This window comes from Panthera pardus, unplaced genomic scaffold (genome assembly GCF_024362965.1).
Source record: "Panthera pardus isolate Hobbes unplaced genomic scaffold, ASM2436296v1 HiC_scaffold_8, whole genome shotgun sequence".
Lineage (NCBI taxonomy): Eukaryota > Metazoa > Chordata > Mammalia > Carnivora > Felidae > Panthera > Panthera pardus.
Genome location: NW_026527013.1, coordinates 134,900,396 through 134,927,308, shown reverse-complemented (window position 1 = coordinate 134,927,308; position 26,913 = coordinate 134,900,396). Strand labels below are relative to the sequence as shown.

The 26,913-nt window shown below is 44.5% G+C and overlaps 1 protein-coding gene across 1 annotated transcript in view; it reads left to right on the top strand.

The window, feature by feature from the left end:
* WNT2 (Wnt family member 2) overlaps positions 1–26,913 on the top strand; it is a 42,721-nt gene that overhangs the window by 10,840 nt on the left and 4,968 nt on the right. The window contains 1 exon segment of the mRNA XM_019418040.2: positions 9,267–9,531. Within this exon segment, the coding sequence (XP_019273585.2) occupies positions 9,267–9,531 (265 nt within the window).

The window sequence follows — 26,913 nt, the reverse complement described above, 5'->3', positions numbered from 1 at the left end:
AACACTGGAAGAGTACTGCTGTCCTTAGGAGTCAATTTTATTTTTTTTTTTAAGTAGTCATGTCAAATGAGCAAGTATTTCTTCACCGGATGCCACAGAATAAAAATGAGATGGGATTAAGTGAATGGTGAGGGGAGAGGGGTTGATGCAGACCCTGCTGGCCAGTTTGGTGACATGAAAAGCCACGAGGACCATGAGAAGGTGCAAGAGGAGGTAGAGAAGACTGAATCTTGACAGCAACATTTAAGCAGCAGCCATTAAGAATCGAAGAAGGAAGCACAAGAGATCCTTCAGTCGTCCTTAGGAAAGATTCAAGACAAGAGAAAACAAGACCTGTGTCATGATCCTGTTTTTGGAAGAAGCTTTCACCATCACACACTGGAGAGAGATAGCAAGTCATTGTAACCAATTCTTTCTAGTGTTCCTTCTTCCTGCTATGAAACAATACTTGCTCAAACAAAAGTAAATGGAGCAGTTAAATATCTATGGAAAATGGGGAAATCCCCCACCCCCCACCCCACAGTCCTCATCTCCTTCCAGATATTTCAGTGCAGACTCAAGGCTGTGGACAGGACATACGGTATCTCACATCTTTCTCCCGAAACCTCAGTAAAATTATAGCAATGGGATCAAAATGGCTTAAATCAACAATAAAGAGAATGATCAAAGAAATGAGAGATCCAAAGAAATTTCTGGAAAGTGGGAAGCAAATGAAGAAGTTGTAACTGATGAAGAAGGTTGGAGAAGCCACAGTATAGGAGAGTAAAAGCAGATGGGAAGGGGGGGAAGAAAAAGCAGATGGGGCAATAGCCAAAGTGGAAGCCAAGATGCCCTGAGAAAAATTTGAATACTAATGAGCACAGGAGAGAAGCATGGTACTGAAAATGGGGAGTAACTGAAAAACACATAGGTGGAATAACAAACCCCATCCCCTCCTTCCACCCATGAGCGCAACTCCTGGAAGTCTGGCTTAACCTCCCAGGCTTTGCAGAGTTAGTCTCCAGCATAACAGCCAGTGTCCTACAGACTCACCAGAAAGCCAACCTCTCTGGCCCACAAACTCCACCCATATAACCAGAATTCCTAAATACCTTTTTATGATGTCATTCTTAAATATGAAAAGACTGTCCAAGGACTACCATATATTTGATTAAATTCAGCAGCATGAAAGAAAAAGATAAAAAATTGCAGGAAAAATTGACCTCATGAAGAAAACACAATCTAGAAGCCACGATCTAGAAGCATCCATTCAATGGATGAATGGATAAATAGTATGTGGTATGTATACACAGTGGAATACTACTCAGCCATAAAGAATGTAATCCTGCCATTTGTGACAACACAGATAGATCTTGAGGGTATTATACTAAGTGAAGTCAGACTGAGAAAGACAAATATCATACAGATTTCATTCTTATGTGGAATCTAAAAAAACAAAATGAACCAGCAAAACAATACAAAACAAACTCAAAAAAAAAAAAGAAAACAAGAAAAAGAAAAAAGAAGCCCAAAAGACAAATGGAGTTTAAGGGAATCCATAAAGAATACCCATCATTCCCACTTGAATTTGGAACCAATTGAAAAATGGATCAGGGAGGTGGATTGATAGAATAAAAATGTCTGTTGCTCTGCTGAAAAAAAGCTGCACTAGGGGATGGAGCTTTAAAGCTTAGAAATACTTCCTAGCACTCCACCCCTGAAATGGACAGACTTACTCACCCTGTCACAGGCTGCCCGCTGGAGCCCCTGCAGGGATCCTCTTGCTGGAGGGCAGGAACTGATCATAACTCATCTTCTCCACAGGCTGGCAGATACCCAATTAGCAGCAACTCAGGCACACAATCCCTGTCCTTCCTCTAAACCCACCAAATGGACAAGTTACTACTCCCTTGGAGAGAAATCAGTAAGGGAATGGAGAGAGCCAGGAGTGTTGCTTTAATGGAATTTCTTTCTCAAGAAGCCAGAAAGTATTAAAAATATAAGAGAGAAAATATAAGGCATAACAGATTAACTCAGAAAGCTCAGCAGCTGACTAATTAGAATGTCATAAAGAAACTCAAAAGATTTGAGGGGAGGAAAATATTAAGAGAAAGTCTCAGTGCTGAAGGACATGAGTTTCCAGAGTGAAAAGGCCCACTAAGAGCTGAGCAGGATTAATTTTTTTTCAAATCCTAAACACCATGGTGATATTTCAGAACACCCAGGATAAAGGAAAGTATCTGGAGACTTCCGTGTAGAAAAAAATACAAAGTGAAATGAAAACAAAAGTCACTTGCCAAAGAATCAGCCAGACATCAGACTTCCCATCTGCACCACTAGATGCCAGAGCCCATGGAGCAATACTTTCACAGTTTTGAGGGAAAATTATTTTCAATCCAGAATTCTATACCCAGCCAAACTCTTAGTCTAGTAAGAAAGCTGAATAAAGACGTTTTAGACACACAAGAGTTCAGACAACATATTCCCCCATGCACCCTGAAGGAGTTACTCAAGAAGTTGCTGCAAAGAGAAGGAATAAACCAAAAAAGAGTGAATGTGGCATCAGCAAGGTAGTGTGTCCAGACTGGGAAGGCATGATGTTGGGTCTCAGCTGTGTAACCAGTCCAGGTTGGAAGATGATGGAAGATTGCAAAGACCCCAGGAAATGAGAGAAGTGGTAGGAAAGATGGAAGGACTGTGAGAGGGCAAAACAAATGAAATTGGTAGCAAGTAAAATGGGAAAACCACAAACTTCACCCCAGTAACATTCTTTGGCACAGAGGCTGTGATACTGGACTAGACATTATGACCTGCTGTGCTGGCATGGTCCTTGGATGCGTGGTCAACAGTATCATCTAAATGTTGACTGTTTTCAATTTTTAGAATCAACGTCTAGACACACTGTGGGAGACAAGCAGAGTCACAGAACAGGACTTTACTGCTCTCATCTTTGTCCCTATAAAAGGACGGGCAATGCTGATGGAGACTGGGAAGCAGAAGGGGAGGAGGGAAGAGGGACTGCACTATCCTCAGATAAGACAGCACCTTTTGGAACAAGAACAGGTGTAAGTTTGCTCCTTGAAGTTGCCAAGATCACCAGAACTGCGATACAACCATGTTGAGGGGTGAGGTGAGGCAAGTGAGGACTAGGCTAAGTTCCCAACCACTGTAAGAAGTCTCTTAGGACTGACCATGTTAGTCAGTAGGTTCACAGTCACACACGGGGCTGCCACATTCAGTTGTGCCAACACTGCACTGCACCCCTCCAGAGGGCTCTGTTCATCTCGTGGTTACTGTAGATTTGTTTCGTTATTATGACAATTTTCTGGCAGATGTCTATCAAATGTCTTGAAGATGGGATGCCTGTTTTGATTTCTCCCTAAGTCAGGGGTCTGCTCACAGAGAACTGTTTGTATAAGCATTTAGGTAAACACCAGAAGGCTAAGCACAGAATTCATTTCGAATGACCATCTCTGGGGTTGGGCTGGGCTGTCAGAAAAAGTGGGAGTGAGGAGAAGGGTACAACAGAAGGTTTCTGCTGCTTTACCCCCTGATCTTTCCTGGACTATCTGACATTTTTAAATCATGTGCCCATATTTCTTTAAGTAAAAATTCTGAAAGTCATAATTTAAAAGCAAACAAACACAAAAAGCCCAGACGGTCTGGCAGCCCCTGGGATGTCTCCAGGTCCCCTGCTTTGCCTACTCCCTCCTTTACCACACAGGTAAGTCTGCAGCTGCTCTTCTCCTGAGGGCCCTGTGGGGAGCCCACCAGCCCCTCCCCCCTCACCTCACCAGCATGTCCCCTCAGGCAGGCTCCTCCACTGCCACATGGTCCTCTAAAAGCACTTGGCTTTTACTCCACCCCCATCTTTGATTCCCTCCAAAATAGCATGAGCACAAATTGTTTCCTGTGGCCATTTCTTCCCGGAGACTAGAATGCTTTGGAGACAGGTTAGGACACAAATCCTAATTCAATAGTCAGCTCTGCCTGTTCCTAGAAATATAATGTGGCTCTCTGCCACGGGAGTGTCTCACCTGCTCCGGCCCTCGGTGGGCCCCGGGACGCTGGGGCAGTGCTGCTTCTTCCCTCCTCCAGGACATTCCTGGCTTGGACGTGATTTGGGATTCACAGTTCTCCACCGTGGCCTCACATTAGAAGCACCTGAGACCCTTGTAACCTCGGGGCTGGGGGCCCACCCCCCGCCTAGGTTCTGTTTTATTCTGCCCAGGGAGGGGCCGGTCTGGGCTCCGGAAGCCATCCCCAGGTGATTTTAATGCCTAGCCACAATGAGAAGCACTGCTCTGCTCTCTCCAGATGCCAGGGAGCAATCCCCAGATTCCTGTTGTTTTACTCTGCAGACTTCAGTACAGAGCTTGACCCCCCTTTTATTTAAGTTAAAGTATAATTAACACACAATGTTATATCAGTTTCAAGTGTACAACATATTGATGCAACAATTCTATACATTACTCAATGCTCACTGTTAGTGTGGTCAGCACCTGTCACCATACAACGTTATTACGATATTATTGATTATACTCCCCATGCTATACTTTTCACTTCCATGACTTATAACTGGAAGTTGTACCTCTTAACCCCCTTTACCTATCAAAGAGTTTGACTCTGTTTTTCCCTCTCTTTCCAGACCATGCAACCCCTCAGACTGCAGCCAGATTGTAAAAGAACATGTGTTCCCTTCTTTCTCTGTGTATGCATCCATATGCAGGACTTTAAAAAGTGGATCATACCACATATGCAATTATTTCTGCAATTTATTTTTGTCACTTGGCTTCCTTTCATTCTGTAATACTGATCTGCCTCATTATTCAAAGACCACATAATATTCCATTATTAAGCATATACCATAATTTGCTTAACCATTTTCCTGTTGATGTCATTTGGGCTTTTTTCCTAATATTTTGCTATTGCTGAGTATGCTGCAATGAACATCCATATGGGTATGTATCCTTTAAAGTTTGCGCAAATATTTTCAGAGTGGAATCACGGAGGTCAAAGGATACATAAATTTAAAATTTTGACAGGTGTTGCAAAAATGCTTTCCATTTATGAATTTACTCTTCCACCAACAGTTTGTTAAGGCATTTCCTCCTGGAACTCTTACGAATACCAAATATTACCAAGTTTTGTACTATTTGTTAATCTGATGGGCAAAAAAAGTATTGCCTTCTTTTAGTTTGCATTTCTCTGATGCTGGTGAAGTTGAACATCATATGTATTTTTCTTGGGACTTTCTATTTTTTCTTTGGATTGCCTGTCAAATAGATTTTTGATGACTATTAGTTTGGAAGATGCAATATAATACCTCCTACTTAATCTCTCTACCTCCTTTTTCTCCATTATGCAGATAATCTTATCTAGCCAATTCTTAACTTATTCAAAAGAATGGAGGGAAACAGTATGCATAATGCAACATTTGAGAAAAGAACAATGCAAGTTATATAGGATTTTAAATGTTTTTAGAAAGAGTGCAGATCTGGGAATGAGACATTGACTCACCCCCTAGTTCTGCCTCTGTCTATCTGGGTAACTCTGGGGATTTTACTTTCCTCAATGAGCCCTGGTTTTCATAATTATAGAATGGGAATAATAACCTATTTTGCCTAATTGTGGTAATTAGATAAGATAATGTGTGTGAACCACCTGTCACAGATCCTGGCCTATAAAACAGTAGGGGAATAAGTGGCTATTGTTACAGTGTTATTGTAACAACATTTGATTATGGGAATTCTTTTAAACTAGGAAGTACCTGAACTCACTGAGTTTCTCAGTCCCATTCCTTATTCTTACATCAGCTACTCTATAAATCAGGCCACCTAGGCTTAGCTCCCCTTCCCTCTGCCTCTCTGATTGAGCAGAGTGTTGTCCTCTTCAAAGTTAAGAGTTTGAATTTCAAGTCTGCAAACCCAGAGGTGGAGGTGGCCCTGAACTGTGACTGAGCCCTGAACAGGCTGTGTGTTAAGAGTGGGGCCTGGAGGTATGAGCAAACCCAGCATCAGAGAAGGTCTCACTTCCCCCAAGGTTAACTGGAGCCTGTGATTCATACACAGTCGAGAACTGACCATGGTTCCAGTTGAAATACTTTCAGTTGTAAGTAACAGCCCCTGGCGGCACAAACTTAATATCTTGGATCACAAGAAGGACAGAGACAGGGCAGGGCCAAGGTGGGTTCATTAAAGCAGCTCAGCGACATCTTCCACACCCAGTTCTTCCCACCATCTTTCAATACCACCACCACCAGCTTGTTGCTGGTCCTGTGTTGGCTGCATCGTGTCTCAAAGGGACTGCTGCAGAAAACTGCATCTGGAGACAGAGAAAAGCAGCTTCTCCTCCTGTGTCTCTTTTAAAGAGTAAAGAAATCTTTCTCACAAGTCTGCCTACAGATTCCTCCTAACATCATACTGGCCCAAACTGAATCAGTAACAACACAATGAAATTACTATTACTGATTTGGGCCGCTCTGGGTCAGAGAGAGGCCTGGCCGGTTCTGAAGCACGTGGCTGCCCAACACTTGAACAAAACTTATGATGGAAGAGGGGAATGTCTATTGCACATGATGATGATGATCAACACTGTGTACCACTGCCGTGTTATTTTTAAGGATTCATAAGATGTGTAAAATCCAACTTTCAATTAATATGCAAATGCTTCAGTTAATCATCTAAAATAATAACTTCAAAGTTTGTAACCTGGAAGTTTATCAGTACAAAGGAAGGGCAGTAATAGTTCCTGTCATTTTTAGAGCTAAGAGTGTTATTTATGAGTAAATAACACAGTTTTAAAAGGAATAAGCTTTGAAGAATGAACATTCAATTCCCAAGCACTTGGCACGGAGTGAGTGTTATGTGGCAATACTGAGATAGTGGGTCTCACGCTTGGACAGGTGAGACCCAAATGGGGCAGTCAGGGGCCAAGGTGACCCTCGTAGGGTTGTGTCAGTGGTGGAGGCCTGCTGTCCAGGTCACCCAGTGAACCACATACCAAACACCTGGAATATAGATACAAGGGTAGGGAGGCACATGGTGGGAGTGTAGTTCCAGAAAAGGAGTTCATTCTATGACATCCCTTAAATACCCCCGGATCCCTGTGACCCAGAGGGCCAAACTGATGACACTCCCCCTGCTCACTTCTCTGTCTTTGCCCTTCAAGGCCAGCTCATGCTGAAGAGGACAGGTTTCAAATGTAACAGGGCACTTTCCACCATCAGGGGCAAAGCGGGAAACATAGGATGCTGAGGACCCAACTGGGAAGGGTGTGAGTGAAGTCACAACCATAGAGCCACCATGATGTCTTGGCTCCTTCAGCTCTAGAATGCTTTTTGGGACTGACTTTCTTGAATGAAGAACCTTTCTGCACACGTGGTTAGAAAAGAAACAATCTGTGAAAGAGGCAAAACCAGGTTGGGCAAAGTTACCCAGGTGAGACCCTGGAGAGGCAGCCTGGAATGCTGTTGTCTGCGTGTGTGTTTGGGGTGGGGAAGGGTCAGCAAGTGTACTGCAGGGAGCTCCCCCTGGGATGTGTGCTGGAGCCACCAACCCACATCCCACACCCAGACCGATTATACCGGAATCTCGGGAAGTAGGCAGGACAGGACTGAAACTACCACATCCAAGTTCTTGGAAATATTTCTCTCAGTGTGTTACCCTTAGAATTTTGTTCATAGTACCACCTTGGATAATGTCATCAAGGGGGTTCACTGCCCCCTCTGCCTATGCCTTCCACCCCGAGATGCTGTCTTGGGGATGCAAATAAGAGAGGATGGGAGCCCTCAGTTGGCTGGTTTCTCCCTCTCTGCTCCAAGACTGAGCCAAGGACCAACCACATGGTTTTAGTGAGACCTCTAAGGCTGGCCACCCACACTGCCCTTCTGTGTATCATGTTGTTTTGGGTATCTGATGGGGGAAGCCCCTACTCATCAGTCATGATCTCCCATGAGCAACAAAATGCTCTCTCAATATAATAATAATTTGGAAAAGTGATTGATTGAACAAGAGATTAGTTCTGTAAGGGGGGGAATGACAATGGTTAAAGTAGTGAATCATAAGAAAAAGGGAACACAGGAAGGTTTTTAGTCAGAAAACATACTCTGAGAAAATATTTTGGGGAAATCCATTCATTTGTACGTCCAGAGTCTGGGTTTGCACCTGCCATTCCACACCCAGGCCTAGCAATGTGGGCCAGTCATCTTACTTCCCTGATCCCTAGTTTCCTCACTTGTGAAATGGGAACAGTGGTAGCTCAGGATGGCTCTGAGGACCATGGGTGCTCATGACCTTCTTCACTCAGCTGAGCCAAGGAGAGATGTGCCAGGGCCACCTAACACTCACAAAATTGCATTGGGGCTGGCACAGGTCTGCTGGCTAATCCCAAGACCAAAACAGAAATGTCCCTGGGTGGTTCCAGGGTCCACCAGAGCCCTTCCCTGTCCACAGGCTTACAACCTATTCATGGAGGCCATCCAGGCCATCCAAGCCAGCTTGAGACAGGCTTGTCCCATGTGCCTTTGTTTCCCTTCTAAAAAAAAAAAAAAAAAACAAAAAACCAAAAAACAAACAAACAAAACAGAGCAAGCTCAGCCCTGTCATCTAAGCTGAATACTTTGGCCAGACTTGAGTGATACTCTCCCAAATTTAATGGCATTCTCAGGGCCACTGGCTGGATTTCCAGTGTACCCTGGCTCTGTCCTATACCAGCTGTGGAACTTTGGGCAGGTGCTTTGATGTCCCTCATATTTACTCTTCCATCATCTGCAAAATAAATATGGTAGCATGGGATTGTGTGAAGGTTCAGGTCACTGAGATAGAGTGGAGAAAGCATTTAGCGCAATGCCTGGAACATGGATAGGACCCTGCAAATGGTAACAGTCACTACTATTGGCTTACTGAAAGAAGCAGGCTTAGCAATTACTGAGTAGTACTATATATTTTTAATATAATAAAGCCATATTTATTTAGAAAAGAACTCTAATTCATTCTCTCACTTGTCAAACTGGCCCTGTACCCTATAAAATTCAAACTGGTGAGGTTCTTGTTATACCGATAGCCAAATAGGGTTCACAGTCAGGCAAGCCCCCTGCCCCGATTCTCCCCAGTACCCCACCTACCATAGTCAGGGGGTGTGGCTGAAGCGACCACCATCTCCCAGTCCTGAGCCCCAGGATCCTGTGTCATCAGAGTCACTTCTGCATTGCTCCGAGGTAAGGAGTTTGTAGCTTGTGTCAGGAGCTTGAGTCTGCCTGCACTGAACTTGCCCATCTCTTCCGGCAGGCGGTAAAGCGGTTCTTGAAACAAGAATGCAAGTGTCACGGAGTGAGTGGCTCGTGTACTCTGAGGACGTGCTGGCTGGCCATGGCTGACTTCAGAAAAACGGGCGATTACCTCTGGAGGAAGTACAACGGGGCCATCCAGGTCGTCATGAACCAGGATGGCACTGGTTTCACTGTGGCTAACAAGAGGTTTAAGAAGCCAACAAAAAATGACCTCGTGTATTTTGAGAATTCTCCAGACTATTGTATCAGGGACCGAGATGCAGGTAAGTTCAACGCACATTATTCACAGTACCTAATTCTTTCACAATCAATACTCCACAATTTAAATGCAGTTCTGTATTTCAGCCTGACAGTTCTGTAAGTGCAGCTTGATGCCTTCAGATTCAAAGTTCGTATTCTTATAAGTCATATTTAAAGTGCACAGAGAGCTTTCCTAAGCAGCGGGAGAAATGGGTTGATAATGTGCAGGTTCTGGAGGAATGTGAACCCAAGAAAGTACATGGCAAAGAGTCAAAATATGTAGATTAGCAAGATTCTTCAGCCTTGACAAAACTCTAACTGGTCGACTAACGACCCTGTACAGCAACCCAGCATCCTTCCTGTGATCTGGGAGCCAAGAAGAGTAGAGCTATGTAAGGTACCTTCTCCCTCACAAATACCACCTCTGTGACTCTGAAAGAGGGGTCCAGGGCTTTAAAGCTAGCCTGCTTTGGGGGCACCTGGGTGGCTCAGTCGGTTGATCATCTAACTCTTGATTTTGGCTCAGCCCATGATCTCACGGTTGTGAGATCGAGCCTCGCTTTGAGCTCCACACTGGGTACAAGCCTGCTTAAGATTCTCTCTCCTTTCCCTCTGCCCCTCCACTGCTTGCACTCACATGCTTGAGATCTCTCTCTCTCTCTCTCTCTCTCTGAAAAAAAAAATTAAATAAATTAAATAAAGTTAGCCTGTTTTGAAATCTGCCATACTTCTCACTCTCTCACTCTTTCCAATATGCTGAGAAGTTGCCAAATACTAGAAAGCAAAAATTCATCCCACTGGCCTGGCTGTCAGTGGACAGTGGAAGAGAGCTGTGTAAGAGGCATTTTATTCATTTAAGCCACACCCTTCCCTTGCAGAGGGCACCTTCTCTGTCTTGAACTCATTCAAAGAGCAGCTCCATCAACCTCAACATAGCTGTTCCCACCATTGTGGTTTTATGCGCCTGCTGGTCTCTGCCTTTCACTTCTCCGGGGCAACACTGAGCTCCAGGCTTAGAACAGTCTTTGCAAAGACTCTGATACAAAATAAGAATGAGTACAAGTCTCAGTGGATAGGAGGAGATAGAAGCCCACAGCCAACTCTGGCTCAAGCCAAATTCTCAGACTTAGTAGAAAGCAAGGGAATTCATTATCAGGAAAAACATCCTTGAATTTAAATTCTGAGTTTGTTTTTGAATCCAAAGCAATTGCAAAGGAACCAGTAAAACAGTGTAGATGGCAGCCAGCTCCTAACAGTAGAGTGACCAAGAGGCACAATTACCAGGGAATGTCACAGGAAGTACAGAACTTCTCCTTTGTCCCTGAGTGGCTGAATTTCTTCCTGGTTTGATGAGCACGTTCTTTACAGCATTTGGGCGGGTTTGTACATGCAGCCTATGGATTAACAAGTACCTAGCGCAAGGACCAGATGCTGTGCCCTGCTGCATTCCTGACATGCTTTGGGACCTTTAACAAGTCAGCCTACCTGTCAGGCTAAAGTTTCAGCCAAATCATCACAAAATGTATACTTTGATACTGGATTGTCCCAGAGGTCTGGCTCCCCTCTGCCAGTAACTAGCTGTTTAACCTCAGGCTCCTCGGACAGGACATGGGGATGATGACATCTTGATCACTTTAGGAATTACAATGGATTGACTCCCGTGTGCCAGGTACTGGGCTAAGATCATTGCACACATGGTCTTATTTAATCCTTAGAGCCGCCCTATGACATCAGTGCATTGGAACCAGTTACTGAGAAAAAAAAAAAGAGGGTGGCTCCTGGTTGATCAACACTAACCAAGAACCAAATTCACATCTTAGCTTTTGAAACCAGATAAGCAGCCTTGAATATCATTGTCCCAATTGTACTGATGAGAAAAGTGAATGACTAGCTCAAGATCTCACTGGTCTTGGAGGGGATGGATGTCTGGCTGTCTGACCCCATGGCCTGTACACCTGACCCTGACATCACAACTCGTCACTAACTATCTCTATAAAGGTGCTACAAAGCAGAACCCTCATTTCAAATGTATGAAGACCTGCTTCCCCAAGAAATCTTTTCTGGGTTTTTGGATTGAAGTAGTTTGCACAGTGAAGCAAACGGTTATTATGCTTGATGACCACTTAACTGTCTCATGGATATTATGAAATAAAGACCTTACTTTGTCTTCCCCACAGAGGAGATTCTGAATCTATTCCCTGATGCCTCTGCAGGATACTGTTATTCTTCCACACTTTGCTTTTTCTGCTCCCAGTATTAGAACACTATTGTTTCTTGATCCTAAATAGCAAACTCATCTGTAGTACCGGCCATTCATTAGCACTTGATCTGCATTCTATCATTGATTCTCACAAAGAATCTATAAGTGGGTATGTTATTATCCCATTTTATAGGAGAAAAAACTGAAGCTGTGACAGACAGGTTATGGAATTTGCTCAAAAACTCTTGGTTGGTCAAGAAGCAGAGCAGGGGCTTGAATCAGAGTCTATCCATCCTTTTAACCATTTCACTCTGCCTCCAGATGCATCAGCCACAAGGCAGCCCATGGCAGGTGCTGACTTTCTTAAGGGAAGTTTTATAATTTACTCACTCTCAATTTATTTCTATTCTATTTTAGGCTCATTTGAGCTTATCTCATTTTTATCTTAAAAAGTTGTGAATTTGGTTCTTGTTGGTGTTGATTAACCAGGAGTCACCCTAGTTGTTGTTGTGTTGTTGTTGTTGTTGTTCTTCTTCTTCTTCTTCTTCTTAAGTAGCCAGTTTCAATGTATCAGATTGGATCAGATTTCCATTAAGATCCCTAGATTTGGGGCATCTGGGTGGCTCAGTCAGTTAAGTGTCCAACTCTTGGTTTTGGTTCAGGTCATGATCTCCCAGTTGGTGAGATCAAGCCCTGCATTGGGCTCTGTGCTGACAGCATGAAGCCTGCTTGGGATTCTGTCTCTCCCTCTCTCTCTGCCCCTCCCCCACATGCATTCTCTCTCTCTCTCTCTCAAAATATATAAAATAAACTTCAAAAAAGCTTTCAAATATTCTTTCCTTTGAAAAAAGAAAGATTCCTTGAGCTATACTTGATGCCCTTTTATAACTGAACCTAAGAAAATGCCAAAGTTATCCATATAAACTTTGCCATATTTCTTTTTAATTCTGTTGACCATCAGGTGGCTGTTTTAATAAAAAGACCATTCTGGTGTTGGCCATCACGTAGACAAAAGTTCTGACTGAAAGAGTATAGTTTTCATTGTTCATACTTGAATTCACATATGAATAGCCACCTGTATGAGATGCAGATTTTTCCTGAGAAAGTCTGCTTCAACTCACACAGCTGCTGGGAGTCTTGTCCTTGCCTGTGTAACCTATGGCTTTCTAAAAATTAAGCTTTATCCTGGCCATTTTCTCCTAGAAACTCACATAGTATACACTCTAGAAAATCAGTCAAAACAGTTGTCAAAGTGTGTGGTACAGAATCGTTCTGGAACGGCCTCTAACCTCTGCCCACAGAGGCAGGGAGATGTGATAGAGCTGAGACCTACTAGAAGGGGGAGATTCCTGCCTGTACCTCACAGTGGCATTCCTTCTCTGAGCTGTGCTCCCTTGTCTTGAAAGGAAGGTGTTGGGGGTTACAGGGCTAACATCCTGTCAGTCTATATTAAAGAAGCCCCCAGAATGTGCCACATTGCTGAGTGAGCACATCACTAAGGAACTCTCTTCCCTTCGCTAGAATCATTCCACCTAAGAAAGAACCTGTTTTCTGGTAAATGGAACTCCCACATGTTTGAAATGGGTTTCCTTTACATGTATCCAGGCTCTCAAATACATCAGAATTTGCAGTAAAATTTAAAGCAAATAATTTTTTTCATTTCTCTACTAAGATTAGCATTAACCTTTCCCTAGATTACATCTCATACCACTCAGTCTGCTTTGTTGTGGCCATATTGTTTTATTTTGCTTTTTTAAAATATCATACACATTTAATATTTAACTTATTGGGCACCTTCCACTTCTCAGCACTGGAAAACCCATGGTGGTAAGCACATTGAATATTGCCAAGTAATAGATGCCTGTAACTGACTGACTTCACTCCTGCCAACCAGCGCCTGCTTCCTGTTCAGATCAACTCATGTGACTGACATGAGCCACTTCTTCTGTCAGTTTGGTTTTGTGGAATGGATGAAGTCTATAGGCACTATTTTCCAAAGTGAGGGTCTCTTCAGAAAACTATTAAATCGGAATCTCAGGGGACTGCTGCTGAGATTCTATATGCATTTCAAACTTAAGCACATTAAAATGGGAAGTCCATGTTTTAGGCAGTCCATGATTCCTTATTTTTTCATAAGTATGAGGTAAGAAGAAATCCCGGGAGACATTATATTCTTTGGAATACCTACTCTCTTACAAAGGAAAAAAATTCCTTATTTAAGGAGCTCTAGATAAGTGTCACACAAAAATATCTCTGGCCTGGGCTTGCCCAGTACAAGAGGGTGTTTGTTCTTCCACATGGAGGCCCTGCATTTTCAGGAAACTGCTTTCACTGTGAGTAAGCACATTAAAATGATTTCAGCCATCTAAGCTTTCATAGAAATTAGCTGGACAGAAATGACCAAGTAGGCCCTTTAGTGAAGTCCTAAAAGAATGATACCAAGCCTAGTGAATTTCGATGAGAAATGCAGAAGGTGAGTCAAGACCCCGGGGTACTCCTGGGTGAGGACAGACCCAGACCCCAGGGGGAGAAGGGTGATGGGAACATGAGTTCCTATGAGAGTCAGGTCTGTGCTACACACCTTCTGGGCATTTTCTCTGAATCTTCAGGGCAGTTACCCCAATTTATGGAGAAGGGAATTAAGGCTCAGAAAAGCTACTTAACTTGCCCAAGACTGTGTGAACTGTAAGCAGTAAAGAAAACAAAATAAATAAAAATCAAAAGTCCATACTTTTCTCATTATATCTACACTTTACTTCCTGAAATTTGGGGAGGAGATGTAGCAGAGAAGGGAGACCTGTGTACTAAAGAGGCAGTGTGAGGAAACCTAATGGGACAAGGGGCCATTGTAGAGAGGTAGACAGGAGTCAGACTGAAGCTTCCCTTGTGTTTGGCTCAGGTTGCCTCGAGGTCCCTTCCAATCACAAGCCCTTCAAGTTTCCAAGAGTGTTAAATGTCCTTAATTGTTCGCCCCCCAAAATGATAAGCTCAAAAACCGATTAAGGAAGATATTCTTAGGACAACAACAACAAAAGACATTTTCCCCTAGCCTTCAGCTGAACAAAGGGAGCGCTCTGATGTTTGACTGGAAAGACTGCTCAGATTCCAGGAGTACGTACAACGGTGTGATACGGTGCATATGACATTATGCAGGCCACGTTGGAGGTGAGATCTAGGAAGCGGGGCTTTCGGGGATGGCTGTTCTAGCGGTTGTGTGGTTATCTGCTCTGGTTATTGCCCCAGGCGTCTGCAAATCAAAGGAGTCCTCAAGTTAGAGATAGTCCATCTCTGAGGAATGCCGTTGTCCTCTCCAGAGAAGCGGTTGCACCTAATCACAGGCCACTTTCACCCGTTATGACGTAAAAACCCTGACCTGGGCCAGAGGTCACCCTGAGGTCTCCTGTCCGACTGTAGGAAACAAGCAACCCTCCACCTCTCCTCAAGTTCAAAAAACAGAGTTCAACGGTTGTATAACCTGTTGTCCACGGAAAGCCCGATAGCTGGCTGACAGCTGCAGGCCTGGAGTGGTGCAAATGCTAAGGTATCACTGTTTTTTTCTGCACAAATCATATTTGGCAAACAGCTTGCAACCCATGGGAACACAATCCCAACCACGGTTTACAGAGATTCACCGATCCAGACATGCCCTGTGGTGGGGCCTGGTTTGCTGAACCTCTGAGATTGTGACCTGACTGAAAACAAGGGAACAGCGTGTCAGCCGGTAGGAATGCATGGACCTTATTTTGATATTAAATGCACAATTCCTACAGGACCTCCTAGGTCCCTCATTGCTTCATGGATCAAATATGTATTGAGCCCCTTCTGTACGCCAGACACTATGATAAGCCTTTGGAATGCGAAGACGAGGAAGCCAGACTCGGTGCTTGGCCTCACAGGCCTTCACAGGCCCCCTGGTCTCTGTAGATGAGCCAGGTGGTGGGCACACAATAGGACGCAGGCCAGGTGTGGGGGTCCTCAAGCCCGGACAGGAAGGTGGCGCTTTCTTGGTTTCTGTCCACACTCCGTTGCTCTATTACTAGGACTTACTGTACATTTGTAATTTGGAAAATTAAAGAATGGGTTATTTATCCCTTTCAGCAGTGAGATTTCATTTAGAAATTCATGAATTGATATCTGAAAAGTGCTAAGACAACTAAACCAGGAGAGAATGAAATGAACAATGTATTGGTGAGGCTTATGAGTCACCATGTTCATAGGCAATTATTGATTATGTTGTATGATTAATATTAATTACCATCCAGAGGGCCATCCTTTCAAATTCTTAGTGGCATATAACACAATTAGCCTGCCCCCCCTTCCCGAAACACAGTCTCCCGATTTTCCTCCTGCCCCAAGAGCTGGTCTCCCCAATTTCAGTTGCTAGTGTCTCTTCTACTTGTAAATTTGGAAGGATTTTGGAAGGAGATCTTCAGGACCCAGGCAGGCCCTCTTCACTTCTCCATCTGCACTTTGTCCCTGAGCGGCCTCCTCTTTTACAATGGCTTTAACTGCATCTCAGGCCTCATCTGGGTCCTACCCCCTGCTCAACAGCACCTCTCAGGTTGCCCACATTGCTAGCAACCTGATTCTATTAAGTGAACGCTTGATTTTTCCCACTCCCAAAACCTATTTTCCTCAAGCTTCCTCTTCTCAGAAAATAGCAGAGCCATCCACTCCATTGGTCAAGCCATAACCTGCAAGTCATTTGCTACCCTACTTTCTCACTTGCATAGTGGCCCATCACCAGGTCCTCCTCAAATGTATCGAGGATCTGTCTCAGAAAGCCTTGTTCCTTCTTTTAAAAAAATTTTAACGTTTATTTATTTATTTTGAGAGAGAAAGAGCGAGTGGGGGAGGGGGAGAGAGAGAGAGGGAGAGAATACCAAGCAGATTCCACACTGTCAGCATGGAGCCTGATGTGGGGCTCGAACCCACGACCTGCAAAATCATGACCTGAGCTGAAACCAAGAGTTGGACACTTAGCTGACTGAGTCACCCAGGTGCCCCAGAAAGCCTTGTTCCTTGACTCATAGCATATACCAGGAGTTTTAGTTAATTTATTTAAATATTTGTTTGCTATCTGTCTGTCCCACTGGACTCTGATTCCATGATGGCAGGAACTATGTCTGTTCACCACTGGATCCTCAGCACACAGCATATAAACATGTGTTGAACTGAATTGAATGGCAAGTTATAAACAACTTAAAATATGCTCATCATGAGCTGAAATGAAGTCTTAGTTATGTTGGTGCAGCGTCATAGCTTAAATGACAGGTAAGTCCTAAGCATTATAATTACCCATCACTGATTATAACACATGGCCTATGAAAATTCCCACTTAAACTGAACTGTTAAATGTTCTCCTCAAGTTCAAGTGCATTAGGGCACCATTTACAGAGCTCAAAATGTTGGCTGCCCATTTCCCTGGTGACATAAAAGTCTCAAATGCAGCAGTAGCCTGTATCGATTGCTTTTAGTTGCCACCAAATACTCTGTGTGGGGCCTTTTGCATTTACTACTATCAGTGGGATTACTCGTTAGTTTATCTGATTTAGTTGTTAATGTAGGCAAAAATACTTTTTACATCCAATATTTACTTTATGTTACAGGAATGATCTGTAAATCTGCACTACCGTTCAGAATATAGATGTGCTAGAATTATTAAACTTTTAGGATGCACTGAAAACGGGCCCGTATGTGAATTAACTGACAGTGGCAATCAGATTGAATTTGTGAAAACTGAAAAACAAAGCAGCAAACTTTTTTCAGAAAAAAAGAAAATTTCAGAAAAAAAACCCACAAAAAATTTCATTTTCTATTTTGAAGTCTTCGACATAATTTGCACTAACAAAACATTTGTCAAATAGACGTCCTTTTTTGTAATAGAACAAAAATCATCGCCAATTACCGTGTTAATATGCGACAAACAAAAGAGTGAAGTTAAAGTATTTTTAAATAATATATTTGCTTCCATCATGTAAACTTTCCCCATGAGACCTATTTTGTACTGGTGTGATCAATCCGTTCTTTAAATCTATGTAAATCCCATATTTCTAAGGAAAAATCCTGGCGTTACACATCAGCAGACTTTCGTGCCACCTGTTGCCATTTTTACTGATTACTGACTGGGTAGTGGTGGGCAAATTAACTTCTTCAAGTTTCCTAAGACATGCAGTTCACCCAGAAACTCCCGAGGGTCCTATGATTCCATAAATGAATGAGTGAATTATTAATTAATTTCACTCTAAGGTTGCAGTAACAGAACTTGAACTTGATGCCACAGACTCCCTTAGGTTGTCATTTCGAATCTGTGAGATCTTTTAAAACGTTGTGATATTTTTTTGCGTGTTTTCTCTATATGCCAAGTGAGAACATGAGAGTGGAAAGCAGGCTGTTAGCTAGCTTACTCTTCCCATAGTGCCGGAGGGCTTGGTGACTGCTCCCTGGAGAAGTGTGCCCTCCTTCAGCAAGGAAAAGCTGATCTTAATTTCTCAGAAATTGTTTTTAATTTAATATTTAATGAATTGGGAATCTGTATGTGGATGGCTGAGTGTTATGCCGTGTACAGAAGAAATATAAGGTCTAACCTCTGTCCTGGGGGAGACAAGATGCATGAGAAATCATGAAATATTTCAAAACAGCATATGAGCCCTATTGTGTGACATGCAGTATGAGGGCTTCAGAAGGGGGCCAGGAAGGAGGGAGCAGAAGTAGGGAGAACTCTGTGGAAGGTGCCGAAGTAGGCTTGAATCTCGAAGGATGGGAGGACCTCCCATCTAATGGAGTGAGGACAGGCCCGGACAGCAGATGAGAGTACCTCCTGTGAGGAAACAGTGTACACAGCTGTGACATCAGAAAGTCACTTCAATGGGACAGTGAGGAGGTGGCCTGATTACCAGGGGTCCAGGTAGGGGTAGGTGGGAAATAAACTTGGGTAGACTAGGTAGTGCCAGACATAGAAAGCCTTGAAGAGTCTGACCTTAACTTTAATTCCATGATAGGATTTGCTAATTTCATGGAACATGCTTTTTTTGCGCCAGTTAACCTTTTCCTGCTTACTATACAAACGTTAAATAAAATCATCTGAGATAAGTGGAGATATTGTCTTTCCTAGTTTTAGTTTTGCAATTTTTACTGTGCGAGGGGCAAGCCGTGCATGTAGATGAAATGTGCGGTCTCCAACATTTGCTCTAACATTCTTTTCTTCCCTCGATAAATCTGTGTCATTAATGACAACATGTAAGTCAACCAGAGGAGAAACAGCCGATTGGATGACGGGCTTAAGTGGATCTTGCTTTATGTCCTAATGGTCAACATATGGGCTTCTGTCAGCCTGGAGTGGCAGGAATTTCCAAAGACACAGGCCCATCCACAGAGAAAGAGCGCTCGAGAAAGCGCTCTTTCTCCGGGTCCCAGAGGTGCAGGTCTGGGAACTATTAGCAAAAGCTCTGCGTCCTCCTCTGCTGTCAGGAAGATGCATGTCGGTGGAGACAGAAATGTTTTTGCACTGGGAACCCTGACTCCATTATTAATTTTATAGCTCTAGGGATGGGATGCTCGATTCTGTAATGTTCCCCTCGCATTGCCCCACTAAAAGTGAGTTCTCTGGTCCCAAACTTATGTGATTTAGAAACTCTGATTCTTTATCATCCTTTTCCCCCAATACATATGTGAGCTCTGTGCAGGGTGAGGACAATACCAGGGAGGAGAAAGGCTGGAACTCCCACCTTCCCATGGCATAGACGTTACAGACTGCCCGGATCTTATGGACACTGAGTCTAGGCAGATGATCTAACAGTGTGGGTGAAGGTGGCGGAAGAAGGTTGGGCTCGCTGAGCCTGAGTCTGCCATACCGTCTGGGAACTAGGATCTGTACCCAGGCGGGCCATACATCTGAGCACATTTCACAAACTTAGACCTAAGGGAGCCAGGGAAAAAAGCTTCCCACCTGCAACTTATCTTAAGGAAACTGAGGAAATCAAAGTGCAATAAGAGATAACATTACAAAGCAATATGAATGATTTTTAAAATAAATGTGAAGCATCTAAAAATGTATTTATCCTCTTAACATATCAATTTGGGAAACTAATGATGGAGCCATTACTCAAAAGAGTTTTTAAAATTTCCTTTGAAGTATTTGTAGAGCCAGCCATACATACTTTTGTACATGCTGTATGATGCAAACATTTGACCTATAAAGATCAATTTGGCTTTTGGAAATGTCTCAGTGAATCTTAAAGTCAGGGGAGAGTTATGTGAGTGATCAGGCTAAGATATGCCATTTGAGGTGAGATGCAAATTGATGCTATTGGCCTACCTTAACCAGTAAAAGTTCTACTTAGCAAGAGTTGTTCTCAGTGTTTGCAGCCACGGCCCCATCAGTGACATATATTAAAGCCACCTTAAGGACACATACATGTTTTGGAGATGTGCATGTTGGCATTGCAAAGAAATCAGTCTCATCTCTCAAAAAGGTGACAGGAATTCCACAGGAATATCAGTGCAGGAAAAACGCAGTGTCAGCTGCTAACCCCGTGTTAATTAACTAGCCATTTTCATTCTCGTGTAACTGTAGGAGTCTTAATTGTCTATGGCATATCACATGCTGGAGAAGAAGTCCCTTCCCAAAAGGTTACATGTCAGGACCTTTGCAAGTCCTTCATTTGATAAAATAATGAAGGTAGAGAGCAGGAAGGGTGCTAACACTCTGCTCTTGCACTTCTGCCCGGGGGGCCTGCTTCCTGGGATCTGGCAGGGCTCGGGGATGGAGCTCTCTGCCAGATGTCACTGTCTCTGCCAGTTAAGAGCTTAAGCTCTGGAGTCACACAAGCCTGGCTTCAAATCCTGACCTGCCACCTGATAGCTGTGTGACCACGGGCCAGTTACTTACCCTTCTCCTTTTCCTCATTTCCAAAATGGTGATAACAGTACCTACTTTATAAGCTTATAAGAATTAAATGAGATAATACAGGCAAAATGCTTATCACAGGGACTAGCCCATGTCAGTGCTCCATAAGTATTGGCTCCAATTATGAACAAAAAGAAGAGAAAGAAGATGAAAAAGAAGGCAGAAGGGAAGGGCGAAAGAAGAAGAATGAGGAGAAGAGAGGAAAAAGGAAAGGATGCATGGGCTTCAGGCTTACAGGTGTAGCTGACTTTCTTAACCCAGGGGTTCCTGTTGTGGCCCAGGCAGGGATAAGTCACTCATTAGTTAATGAACTGGTATATTGTTTGCAGAAAAAAATGGTCTAAAAGTGTGTATCTCAAGTATTTAGAACTAAACAAGCAGGAAGATTATAAAACTCGGAGGGTCTCTTTCATAAAGAGCACACACATTTACAGCCTTGATTTTTGTCTTTTACGGTAAGAATAATGGTGATCTGTTTTGGAAAAGATAATGGGAGGTCCCTAAGACAGTATAGCACTATTGCTATCAATAATAACGGGGCTTTGTTATAATTCCAATAAAAGAAAGCAATGCCAGCAAATTTTGTATAGATTCTGCAGTCTAGAAATGTGCTTTTCAGGGCTCTGATGACATGGCTCTATATTCTGCTCAAATGACAGCAAGTGTCAACATTGCCCTTCTGCCCTACAGTCCGTCATTAAGTCTAATTAGATCCAAACCCCAAAGCGGGGCCAATTTGTGGTCCATCATCCTGTAGCTTCGTCCTCTCCCCAGACGACAGAGCCTGCCCTGTACCTCTCAGCTGGCACATTCCTGGGGGCCACGGGTACCTTGCAGGGGCCATCACTCCTCCAGGCTGTGACCTCACCACTGTTCTCACATCAGTGGCTCTCAACCTTCAAAAACCCCTCTCATCTTCCTTCTTCTGGGCCCTCATTACACCCTGTTTGGGCGACCAGTGGTATTAATTCAGATTAATGGTGTTTTCCAGCATTCTGTAACTGAACACTGAACTACTGAGATCTCAATGCCAGGTCTTTGTTTCCTTTACTGAAACCACTTGTGAGTCAAACTCTTGTCAGTGGCCATCACTTTGACTGCTTCTCCCAGAGTTTTCATGGTGTTGGAGTCCCTTCACTGAGCAATCCTTCTGTTCAGACAGGGTCAGGTTCAGTTTTGTGCATCTGGGGGACCATCACTGAAGCTGAGTCAGATCACAGCTCAAGACCTCCTTAGGCTTCAGCCCACTGGGAAAATGTCACCAAGTTCGATGTCAGTAAAAAGCCCTCAGTCTGATTCAGGACTGAGACACTTCACCTCCCTGTCCTAGCACCCCGCCCCCACCCCCGTACCTCAAAGCATCAAGCGGGGAGAGAAAATTCCAGTTGCATGAATTCCTATTTTGATGACAGCATGTTGGCGGAAGCAAAGAATGCTTATTGGTGTGCAGGGCTTACCGACAAAACACAAAAAGGTGAAAGAAACTTCAGAGTCGCCTCTGAGGGTGGGGCAAGTGAGAGGGCTCCGCACACCCACTGGGGGTCTCATTTACACCGTGGCTTCAGCTGCCACCTCTGAGGTAAAGACTTCCTAGTCTGAATGTCCATCCTGACCTCTCTGCCGAGTCCCGGAGGGTATTTCCCTTGAACATTTCTACCTGGATGACCCACTGTCACCCCAAACTCGATGTGTTGAAAACAAAACTCCATATCTTAGCTCAAAGCCTGCCCCTCCCCAGGTGCTCCTACCCCAGGGAAGGTCAGCAGCATAAAACCAGTCACTCAAGCCAGAAGCCTGGGAATACTGCTGACCCTCATCCTCCGTATGTCCCGTCAGTCCTGCCTCCTTGATATCCCCCCCCGAGCCCATAACCTCTTCCACCCCTCCCCACCCCTGCCACTGTCCTTGTCCAGCCACCTTGTGCCCTGACCAGGGCACTTCACTGCTCTCTAACTTGGCTCCTTGACTTCACCCCGGCCCCCCAGCACCCACAGTGAGCCTTCTGAAACATAAATCCACCATGTCCCCCTATTGTGTAAAAACTCTCAATCACATTCCGCTGCCCTTATGTTAAAAGTTTTAACACCTTGGGGCACCTAGGTGGCTCAGTCAGTTAAGCGTCCGATTTCAGCTCAGGTCATAATCTCACCGTGAGTTCAAGCCCTGCCTTGGACTCTGCTGACAGCTCAGAGCCTGGAGCCTGCTTCAGATTCTGTGTCTTGCTCTCTCTCTGCCCTTCCCCCACTCATGCTCTGTCTCTCTCTCTCTCTCTCTCTCAACAGTAAATAAACATTAAATTTTTTTTTTTTTTTAAGTTTTAACACCTTAGGGCGCCTGGGTGCCTCAGTCAGCTAAGCATCCAACTCTCGATTTCAGCTCAGGTCATGATCTCAGAGTCATGCGATCAAAGCCTGCATAGGGCTCTGCACTGAGTGTGGAGCCTGCTTGGGATTCTCTCTCTCCCTCTGCCCCTCCCCCGCTCACATGCACATGCACTCACGCTCTCTCTCTTTCTCTCTCTCTCCCCATGACACAAGGCCTTCCATGTCTCGGCTTCTACCTGCCCCTGCAGCCTCACCTCTTGCCACTCTCCCCTTGGAATGCTGAGTTCCAGCCACGTTAAACACCTTTCAGAGCTTTGCTGGGTTTCCTGGTTTTGCATATGTGGCCTCCTCCCTCTTCTTCTTGTTACTGGAACATAAAAGACATACAGAAAACACACATGTCACGTGTACAGCTCAGGGAATTGTCTCAAATGAACATAGCCATATAATCTAAGCTCAGAGTAAGACCTGAAGAAGACTGATATTCTAGAAGCCTTCTTCACGCCCCTTTTCACTATTCCCCAAGGAAAAGTACCACCCTGGCTTCTAATAGCATAGACTGGTTCTTCCCACTTTGTGCTTGATGTAAACAAAAACTACCAAATTGGGTCAGCTGTCTACTACTGCATAACAAACCCACAAACTTCACGGCCTAAAATAACCTTAAAGTCCCACCTTGGGCCTCATCGCTCCTTGCAGCCATGTTCTTCTGTCTTCTTTGTCACCAAGCTTCTTGAAAACTCCCCACCCCACACTCGGTGTCCGTCTGCCCATTCACTCCACGATCCACCGCTCCATCGTGTCATTCTGCTGAAGCACCTCTCAGCAGAGGACCCCAGTTATCTCCTTCATGCTGAGCCAAATGAACAACTGTCAGTCTTTTCCAACGTGACCTCCTCCCAACTCGGTGAGTCACCAAGTCCTAGTGATTCTCCCTCTTTAACCCATCTCGCATTTGTCCTACCTCTGTCCCCGGTCATTATCTCCTGCCCGGACTAATCCCACTGCATGAAGGATACCTCCCCGCTCCAAGAAGCTGTTTCAGACTTCTCATTCCCACATGTTTTCTGTGGATTAAAAATCTGGACAGACTCACCACTCACCATGGAATAAAACCCACACCGCTGCCAGACAGGAAGGCTCTAAACCTGTGCCCCAACTCCATTTCCACGCTCTTTGCCTAACTCACACCTGTGCCGCAGCCGTGCTGGCTCTGCACGGGCTCGTGAGTGTGCCGCAGAGGCTGCTGGGAGGCTCTCTCCTACCTGGAATGCCTTCTGTCCCATGTTCTCTCCAGAGCTTCTACTTATCCTCCTCTACATCCTATCTCTGATGCCACCTCTTAAAACTGTGCTGTTAACAGCTCCTTTTCTGATCCTGTGTGCTATTGATATTAATAACAATAATTATCATTATGACATGTTTGGCTCACTCCCTCTAGAACGTAAGCTCCTCAGGGCAGGATCTTCATTTTGTTCCCTGATAGATCTAAGCTCCCACAGCTGTGCCTACCACAAGGTAGACACTCCGCAAACACTTGCTAAGTGAATAGAAGATTAGCATTAGTTGAGCATTTATTATGCCAGGTGCTTTCATGCATGATCTCATTCCCTCCTGACCACAGCCCTATGAGGAAGGAACTGTCTTTATTCCAGTTTTTCAAGGAAAGAAACGGAAGCTTGATAAGATTGCATAACTTGCCCAAGGTCACCCAGCTGATAGATGCCAAAGCTGGAACTTAAACTCTGATATGTCCCAGCTCTAAATAACCTCATTCTACCATCCTGAGCTTTGTTTACAGTGGTGTATTGCACAAAACCCTACTGTGGGTTTTTTTTTTTACTGGAATTCTTCAGCAAATGGAATATTTGAAGTAGTGGAGAGATCTCTTTACATATTTATCTCTTCATTATATTAGGAATTCCCAGAATATAGGAATAGGAAGTGAATTCTAATTATTTTATTTCCCCACCACCACCACCCAAAACTCTACACAGCCCGCACAGTGTCTTACACGTCTGTGTTCATTAAATGTTTGCTGAATTAAATGACGGGTGTGCTGCAAAGCAGGACTTGGCAGTGAGTCCCTTCTGCACAGGCAGTGGTTTTGAGCACTGTCCTGAATCCAGCCCCAGCTGCCGCCTCTTCTAACTCTGTGCTTCTTCAGCATGATAGAGGCTCACGGCCATCCTTGGCTGACCCCGTCTTCCACCCTGACCCCGGCCCTTTGCCATCCTTCCTGTCATCATGAAATCCCCTGCCTGTCTTCCTGCTGTCAGAGGCGTGATCACGCACAGCAAGTTGTGCCCACCCCTCTCCTCTGCTCGACCCCACGCCCTGCCTGGACCTGGCTGCTTCCCGGGTCGTTCGTGACAGGCAGGGCAACATGACATTTCTGTAGATATTTGGAGCACAGCTTGGACTGTGATAAACAGAGAGAGAGTCACGAGACACTGCAAGAATTATGAAGTGGGAGGAATTCCATGTTAAATGATGGAGGAACTGAAAATGAATGAAGTCACTGTCTTTCATTCCAATGTACTTTTTTTTTTTTTAAATGAAGAGTTTAGCTTCTCTAGGTTTGTCAATTGTTTAGGATTGTTGATTGCAAGCAACAGAAATTGGAGTGGTTTAAGCTGAAAGGGGAAGTTTATTAAAAGAATGCAGAATCTCTAGGAACCCAAAGGTTAGAATGCAGCCAGGCTTCAGGGACAAATGGAAGCACCTCTGGAAAAATAGTCCAGGATCTGGGTAGCATCCGCTTTCCACGTCTTGTCTTGCTGTCTGTACATCTGCCTCTTTCTTATCTCTCTGTAGACCTCCACTGGTCCACACACTTCATCATAGTACATGGCTGCCAATGGCTACTGAGTCCATATTAGGCAAGACTGCCTGCCTATCTCCAACAAACCTGCAAATCCCTGGGGAAATCTAACAGATTTCCCCAGAACAAGTCAGGTCCCCAGCTCTGGTCTGATCACCTGCCACCAGCTGAGCCGGGTCGTGTTGTTCAACATGGCTGCCAAGTGCCCGTTTCTGTGCCCAAGAAAGAAGCAGGAAGGATCATCATAGGTGGAGCAAACTACACAAATGTCCACTGCACTTTGTTCTGCTCTATTGTCCAATAATGCTCTTGTAAAAGACTTCTGGGTGCTTCTCCAGGAATAGAACAGATTAAGAGGCTTTCTATCTTTAAGAGTCTTTTTCAGAAACAAATTCATAAAGACGAATTGCCATTTAGGAAACCTCACCCTAATTAACTAAGACAACAACATTCCGGTGGTAATTCCTAACAGGTCTTTATGCCAGTTTTATTCACTGAAGGCTTAGAATCCTGGCTTCAACAAGAAGCCTCACACACATCTAGATGGCCCCCTGGATGGCAGCGCGAACGGTAAACCAGACCAGGCGTTGCTCCCTCCTCAAGGTCTTACACAAATGATGCCCACACCTCCCCTTCGGCAACGAGCATTCTCTTCTCTTTCTAAAAAGGCAGTGTGGTCAGGCCTGGGTAGGCGGAATCCTCTCCCTTTGAGGGTTCCATGCCCTGACAAATGTGGAGAGCACTAACCTGGGTCACTGCTTCCTTGATGTGGTTTGAGGTCAGGAGAGAGGGAGATATGCTAGATCCTTCTTTCCATCTGATCTGGCCTTGCCCATGCAGTGACCCATCAATCCTAGGCTGGGTAAAGAAAAACTGAAAGGTTTATCCAGCTCAGAAGTGGGATCACGAGAGTTAAAGTTGCCCATGGTAGGTCCAAAGTTTTGTGTCCATCTTTCCTGCACTTGGTCCTCTGGGCTCCACTACACATGCCACAGCTGGCCCCTGGGGAGGACAGATGCTGCCTGGGCCACAGAACAGGTGGTACACAGCCCCAGGTTGGGGTGGGGGGGCGCAGGGCCCGCTCCCGGAGGGTGGATTCTCCTCCTCCCAAGGCATATTGTATTCTGGCCACAGCTTTGCGGTGACACC